At 39.4% G+C, this 8,425-nt stretch overlaps 1 protein-coding gene across 1 annotated transcript in view; it reads left to right on the forward strand.

Moving 5' to 3' along the window:
• The window catches only part of KIF27 (kinesin family member 27), a 46,047-nt gene that overhangs the window by 3,109 nt on the left and 34,513 nt on the right, over nt 1-8,425 (forward strand). The window contains exons 2-4 of the mRNA XM_018561630.1: nt 847-1,047; nt 3,125-4,089; nt 7,269-7,412. Coding sequence (XP_018417132.1) covers nt 847-1,047; nt 3,125-4,089; nt 7,269-7,412 — 1,310 coding nt within the window. The remainder of the gene's footprint in view (nt 1-846; nt 1,048-3,124; nt 4,090-7,268; nt 7,413-8,425) is intronic.

The raw sequence follows: 8,425 nt of genomic DNA on the forward strand, positions 1-8,425 counted from the left end.
TGTCAGTTACAGTTTTGCATAGGCTTGGGCAGACGCAAGAGAACCGGGTTCACAACAAACCCCCGCTCATCAGCTGAGTCACCAGAACTAGTGTCCCTTTTGGGAGACTTCCCTTCTGTTCCTGTTCTGATGACAAACCAAATTTGAGATTTTCTTTCCCACTCTTTAATGGGACACATACAGCAACAAATACCTGACAGGTCTTCGATTCCCTCTCTACTGTATTAAAAAAAAAAAAAAGTGTTGGCTTCAGTTGCACTTTAAATGGGAACTGACATATGATGCAGTCTGTCAATAGCATTAACACAGCAGTGTTTATTTCCCTGAGGTCCTCTGTTGAAGGGTGACCATGGTGCAACATTGGAAGCTTGTGGTCTTCCTGTTAAAGAAGGCCTTAGAGGGAGCAGAAACTTGCAGGATCAAGTAGTATTTATTAAACATTTATTCACCCCAAGATAAAAAAAACAAACTACTTTACAAGGCAAAAAAAGATTCCATTTACACAAATTTACTATTTGGCTTTACATACACTTGTACACTTACACTGGAGTTACATACATAAAGTAATGTTTTGATCATGTGGTCAGTACTGCTATGGTGTAAAATGATGATACTACAAGTCTGACAAAGTGAACTTTGGCTTTTACAACATATACAGCATATATCTTTGGCTAGCACTTTAGGTTTGTAGCAGTTTTCATATATAGAGAAATACCTACAATTTAATTGCTGTGGAACTTCACATAAATGTGTGTGACCTAATGACCATCTCTGTACATCAGACTATCTGTGTCAATAGCAATGTGCAGTTGCCTCCAATAATTGTAATTGTATTTTGTTTACAAGCTTCTGTTGCAGATGAAGAAAAGGGTATAATTCCTCGTGCCATTCAAGAGCTGTTCCAGATCATCTCTGAAAACCACAACACAGACTTTAATGTTACAGTGTCTTATATAGAAGTTTACAAGGAAGATCTGCGGGACCTCCTGGAACTTGAAACAAATGTAAAAGATATTCACATTAGGGAAGATGAGAAAGGAAACACAGGTATTTATTTTTACTAAACCAAAGTCAGATGCATGATATATGTGTGTGTTTTCTGTGGCCTCGTGACTTCTGTGGAAAAGTTGTAGTGCTAGATGAAAAAATTAGTTCATAAAACACCTTATTCTGTTTAACCAGTTGACATCCGCGGTGTTAAACCCCCTTCCCATCCAGGAATCTCCCAGTAAAAGATCTAAGATAATACTGACTGCAAGGTAGGTCCTAGATCAATTCAGTGTTTCCAAAACTGAGAGTTGCAATATCAAAATTTGTCCTCAGCACCCAATGGTGGTAAGTGTGAGTTTTTGGCATGTCCTATGAGTTATAACACAATGAGACTCTAGAAACCTCTGGAGGAACCCTAGGATTCCACAAAACCCGGGTAGAGAATGGCTGCTGTAGAGTGTTGTTTGCAGAATTAAAGGGGATACCTATAATCAATGAGCCTAAAGATATGCCTATAGTCATTGCTGCCACTAGAGAATTCTGTTTTAAAGCGGATGTCATGCTCCTGAAAAAAACATTGGTGATTGCTAGGCCCTACATGGCAAAAGAGACTGTGTAAGTCTCTTCAGCCATAGAAGCTTCTTTCTAGCTGTCAACAATTTTTATTTCTGCACAGACCTGGCATGCCGAGATGAAGTAACTCCCGTGCACAAGTGCGATAGTTGCGTCATCAAGGCCCTGCCAATCAAGTGAACAAATGCTCGAAACGCCAAAGAAGACTGGGGCAAAAATAAAAGCACCGGTGATGGAGGAGCACAGCGCAGGAGGGGATTGCTTTGGCAGGCAAGTCTACCATAATATGGCAATATGCTGTATACAGTATACTAACACATATACATGGGTAAAAGCTCCACGGTTTTTTTGTATTTCCCTTTGCCTCCGCTTTAAGACTGAATATCTGTACTGCTTTAAACTGAATAAGCAATCTGACGTCTGGGAAAAAAATTTTGAGCACATCAGGATATACTCATAGCCAGCATTGCTGGAAAAAAAATTACTGCCATTTTTGTCTGAGGTTTTTGGGATAAGTAAAAAATTTTAGTGAAGTGTAGTAGAAATGTACTCCTTAAAGGAAATACCTAGAATATTTATTCAGTTTGGAGTTGAGCTTTAATCTTAATAAGAGATATGCACTAAGCCCTCTGGATAATGTTCATAGCAGCAGATTATGAGTCTCTCTGTTGCTTACATAAGAGCTGGAGGATCATAAGCCCCAACTTTGTTACTTCAGTTTAAAGCCAGAAATAGATCTAGGATCTAAACCACCTGGGTAAAGCATCAAAAGGAGGGACCTACATCATTCTTTTGTTTTCCTGGAGCTGTAATTGTGTTGATCAGATGTAGCCTGCTTGACCTCTGCACGATGATATGAGAAAGAGCCTATTTCAGTAATGAAAAAGGTTAAGTGCAACAGCAACAGCAGTCGAATGAGAATCTAGTTTCAAGAACCAAGCCAGATCCTAACAAAGCAAAGAATAATTATACTTTAAAACACCTACAAAATGCAGGTCCAAGTGACATAAGCAGTTATGTCTTACATGAGTAAACAATGAATGAGAAACCATGCAGAAATTCAGAGTTAGGACTTACCGGTAACTCTATTTCCATTAGTCTTCCAGGACAGCATCACGAAATTACTGAGCTAAATCACAAGGCAAGGAAAGGTAGAAATTAAGGCAGCATGACAATAGCAGTGAGGATCCATGAAGTGTATATACAGATGCAGGACTGTTTGAAGTCCTGCATCTGGACGTTTGTGATGGCAAACCTGTCTGAGGTAGTTAGCCAGCTGCTCAATATTTTCTTGTAATGCTTGCATTTTGTATGTATGTGTTTTTAATGGCCTTTATCCAATAAAATAAAGGTTATGTTAAATGAACAACCATACATCTTTTACTTGTGTGTACACTAAACTGCTAAAAGCTGGCCTTCTGTAGATTCCTGGAAGTCTTTTGTTCTGTTTACCTAGTTCATTCAAAAAACGCACTCTAGTCTTTTATATTGATTTTTCACAAGTATGTATATATCCAGCCCTTTCATCTCATTAACATTCTTATATTTTGTCCTTTTCAAGTGATTGTCGGTGCCAAGGAAAGCCAAGTAGAATGTGCAGATGAAGTTATAAGTCTTCTGGAAGCTGGAAGTGCAGCTCGGCACACTAGTGCCACGCAAATGAATGAACATTCCAGTCGTTCCCACACAATCTTTACTATTACCATATGCCAACAATCAGACAAAAACCACAATGCCACTGACGATAGTACGGCAAGGTCAGTTCAGATGATCACATCGAAATTTCATTTTGTGGACTTGGCAGGCTCAGAAAGAGCAACAAAAACTGGGAACACTGGAGAGAGATTTAAAGAGTCAATCCAAATTAACAGTGGTTTGCTTGCCTTGGGTAATGTGATAAGTGCACTGGCTGATCCCAAGAGGAAAAATGCACATGTGCCCTACAGAGATGCTAAGATCACTCGCATTCTTAAAGACTCCTTAGGTGGAAATGCCAAAACAGTCATGATTACATGCATTAGTCCTTCTACATCAGACTTTGATGAGTCTTTAAATTCTCTTAAATATGCCAACCGAGCTAGGAACATAAAGAACAAGCCAATAGTAAATTATAACCCAGACTGGGATAGAATTGATGAAATGGAACTGGAAATTAAAGCACTTAGGGAAGCTTTGCAGAACCGGCAGAGCACTAGGGTAAGTCGAATTAGCCAAGTGTCTCAAGATTGGGGCCAAGAAAAGGACAAGGTTCGAGCTCTGGAAGAGCAGCTTGCACAATTTCAACTGGAGTGTTATAACCACAGACACTGTACAGAGGAAGCTTTATCTTTATTCTATGAATTTAAGGACGTGTCTGGTCTTACAAAATCCCAAACACATCGGCTCGAGAGCTGGTTAGTTATGGCAGAGGAACTAAGAAGCGACACAGCGTCTGTTCCTGGAACTGAAGATGCAGTCACCAGTGGCAGAGAGGAGCCACATCATATCACCATATTGCAGCTCAAAAGGGAGCTCAAGAAATGCCAGGTAAATGGTTTTCCTTTGGTGAAATATTAGGCAGCAGATGTTTGCAAAAAACATTTGCCCAATGCACGTTTGCCAAAATTCACTGCACATTTGCTATACTTCTAATGCAGCAAATGTGCACTCGGGGAATGTGACATTTGGGTGACGTCTCTAATTCTTTTACCTACAGAAGCTGCTTTGAGTGTGGCTGGCATGTGCAGATGGGAGCTCTTCTTTGTGATGAACTGTGTTTTTATACAGTCCCAGCTCTTGCAGGGTCAATGTTAATTTCCTTTTTTTTTAAACAGTTTGCCTATTATAATGAGTCTCCATAGGCAATCATTGCAATTTTGATTACAAAATGCAATTTTTTACTACCTCAGCGTGATGAACATAGAAATTGTGTTAAGTGTGCATTCATGTACTATTGTCCTGTTATGAATGGGGCAAATGTTACAGTAAGCAACTCTTCTTCTTTATGTTGAAAGATTATGGTAAAGTTTTCTTTAACATGGCAAACGTTGCAGGGAATGTGCTTTAGAGTTTGTTCACGCCACGTCTGTTGAGCTGCGTTTTTCTGCACACCACCACACATGTATGCTTTCAACAGGACGCGGACCTGTCCACACCATACATGTGCGGTGGTGTGCAGAAAAACGCAGCTCAACAGACATGGTGTGACGAAGCCCATATAAGAAGTTTACAGAGCCATTGACCACTGTTTTTCTTCTGTGTTATTTTTTTAAAATTCTTTATTTACTGAATCAGTGTCCTATAACATAGTAACAGTGTATACGGTGAGGTTACAGCATACACCGGCACCGCAAAGTAACAAACTGTTGCAAATCAGACATATTCAGCAAGACTTCTAAGATCAAACCAGCAAACGTGTGTCTTATCTAAATATAGTAAAATCGTATTCAGCTATACTCCACATAGTTCCATTTCACAATAAAAGAAAGTTCTGTATCTAAATGTGGGGACAGAAAGTAACCGTGACTTGTGGAGAGAGAAGAGGCCATAGAGAGCACAGATAGAGAAGAAGAGAGGGGAGTGGGTCCGGACGGGGCCTAACGCACCCTTCAAGGGTCCTGTTCGCCGTCCTGGGAGCTCCGGATGGGGAACTGTGCAGAGGTTCTATAGTACAACCATGGTCCCCATGTGGTATTAAATTGGGCTTCGGTTCGTTTCAATGAGGCTGTGAGGTCTTCCAGTAGATAAATATCCTGGACCCTGGAGAGCCACTGCTGGACTGTAGGAGGCTGGGGGTCCCGCCTTTCTTCTGTGTTATTATAAAGAAACTGTGTAATGAAAAGTGAGCCATAAAAGAATTCTAGAAAGAATAGTTAGAATCTAAAATCACACATACATAGTTACATGGTATTTGAGGTTGAATAAAGATACATGTCCATCAAGTTCAACCTCGTGTGTGTGGTGTGCGTGCGTGTATGTGAGTCTCTGTGTGGTCCTAGGTTTTAAGAGTACCTGTAACCCTGTATGTTACTGTCTCTGAGGAAGGTATCTAAATGATTTTTAAAAGAATGAATAGTCTCTGCAGATACCACTTCTTGTGGCAGAGAGTTCCAAAATGTAACCACTCTGACTGAGAAGAAGCCCCTACGCCCTTTGTGGCTAAATCTTTTCTCCACCAATTTTAGATGGTGGCCTCTAGTCTTTGTTACGGAGTTTACTGTAAAAAGTTTAGTGCCGATGTTGCCATCACCACTATGTAACATAACACAAGTTCAAATTAAACCTATCATGTATATAATGCACATATATGAGTTGTATAATACTTCCCATGTTTATATTACAAATTACAGAATTGACTTATATTGGATCAGACTTTCAAAGGTGTTCAGTATTAGACATTTTTGCATTAAAGCGCACCTAAAGCCAAAACCAGAAATGTAATATATTGCAGCTTACCTGTCCTTAGATGTGATCCTGTATTAGTGGGGTTTTTCAGACTTTTTTCCCCTTTTTATGTTTACCTGGCGACACTGCCAGTACCACACTTCCGGCTCTAGGGAGGCAACGCTTTCTAACTTTACAGTATCTAGAGGAGCAGTGATGTCACTGTAGAACAGGACTTTAAACATCTTTCTCTTCTCATAATATAGGGAGAAGGTGTTCTGTAGTACTCAGAACACTATAACTGATAAGAGTGCAGCACAGTCAGAGAGCACAGGAAGTTATAAGCTAACAAGCTTTCTCATCAACAGGTATTTTTTTTGTACATATTATTATACAGGATTTATATAGCGCCAACAGTTTGAGCAGCGCTTTACATTACAAGGAAGACATTACAATCACAATACAATTCAAGACAAGATGGTAAGGAGGGCCCTGACCGTGAGAGCTTACAATCTAAAAGGGAGGGGGAAGTGATACATGAGGAGGTAGCTGAGTGGGGATGAATTGTTTGAGAACGTGATGGTTGAGTGGTTAGGTTGAGGTGGGATAGGCTTCCCTGAAGAGATGGTCAATCTTATCAAGCAGATATTACTAAATACTTTCATGGTTTACAGATATTTTGGTATATTTTACAAACCGAAAAAGACCAAATAAGAGTAAATTATTGTTCGGTTTTATATGCCTTTTAACAAAAAATTTCAAACCTGACCTAGCTTTTTGCCTTTTATTGTGTATCCATATCTACCCTGGAGCTGCCTGCGTTATGATATAATATCATACGGTATTATGTACGCTTAATTTCCTTGCAATTTGTAAGCATTGGCAGATGTTTTTAGCCACTCAAGTATAATCTTAAGAAAGCCATATTATTATCTGCATTAGTGGTTTCTAAGCAACTGCTTCAAGTCTTATGTTCTGTTTTCTGAAGCTGCATTGTCCCCAGTAAATACAAGGCTGTCCCTAGTCAGGAGGTACCCAGCTGAATATTTGCTACATTGTGGCTAGAGCAAACCATGAATGTAGCTGTAAAGTAATATTTTAGGTGCTTGGAGACTTTTTGCTATTTTCTGCTCAGCAAAATGATGACACAAGTAAACTAGCCATCATTGCAAAGTTTACATAATTTGACACACTAGAACAATTTTAATTCTGGATAAGTGTGTACTATATATACACCATAAAGAACTTTTTTTTTAAGGATAGCGTTGTAGGATACAGTTTTGTCTTTATAAATGTAGATGACAATATGGATTTCTTATGTTGTTTCATTTAACTGTTTTAAGGATGCTCTTGCAACAGACGAAGAGGTATTTGCGAGACAGACGCTGGAGCTGAAGGAGTTGCAGGAGAAAGTTGAGGCCTTACAGAAAGAAACACAAGATTATGAGAAATCTTTAGAGGAAACGGAACACAGCAAGAATCTACAGGTATAGCTTGTGTGTTTTGGCAGTCTTGGTAGTTGCAGTTATATTACATAATGTAGACCAAAAATACAGACATACCTTAAAGTGTATCCATACCCAAACCTTTTCGTTTTGGATAGAGTGGGGAAGGATTAGAACTCCAGTCAGGTTTTACTGATGTCTGTGGCTCTGTTGTAGAGATTGCCTCTCGCTCACTGTCCCTGAGACAACCTTTTACCCCAAACAGGAAATTAAGGAAACTCTCTAACTCAGACAGAAGTACGTTTAGTAGGGGAATGCTAGAACCCATGTCAGTTTTTTATTGTCTGTTTCCCGTTTGTAGATTTTCTTTCACTTCTTGTCCGGGAAAAAGGAAAAATCTCTCTAAGGTAGCCTTGGATAGCAGTAAAGCCTGACAGGAGTTCTTAGTCTTCTCCACTCTATCCAAAATGTAAAGTAGTATTAACATTTTCAATAATGAATCCATATAAAAAAAATATATACATAGCCCAGCAAGGCATTCTTTTTTTACATTTTTACCCATGCACTTAGTCACCATGTTTCCAAACCACTCCAACTGTCTCAGCTCAGCTTCCCTGAACTTCCTGTCCTGTACAAGATCACAGAGGGCATAGTGGAGAACAGTGAGCAGACTAGTAGCTTGTCTTGCTGTGTGTTTGTGGAGACACACAGCTTACTAGTACACACAAGAGTGGCTTCTTAGAACTCTGCAAGGGAAAGGAGCCACCCTAAATCAGGATATCACGGCCAGTGCTCATTAGACCAGCTGATTCTGCAGGAAACAAACTTTTAAACATCAAGAATCAGCATCCATTGTAATTGATTTAATCAGCATTTGGAAGAGCTTAAAAACCTTTTGACTTTAATAGGACTTTAAAGTAGCATTAAAGTCTCTTTTTTTTGGTATATGTCTACTGCTAGCAAGCAGTAGATATACGACCCATGATTTAAAAAACAAAAAGTAGGCAAATACCTAATTATTACCTGTTCAAGTGCTGCTCGCTCCCGACTGTGTG

The sequence above is a fragment of the Nanorana parkeri genome, unplaced genomic scaffold (genome assembly GCF_000935625.1).
Source record: "Nanorana parkeri isolate BGI_ZX_2015 unplaced genomic scaffold, ASM93562v1 scaffold535, whole genome shotgun sequence".
Classification (NCBI taxonomy): Eukaryota; Metazoa; Chordata; class Amphibia; order Anura; family Dicroglossidae; genus Nanorana; species Nanorana parkeri.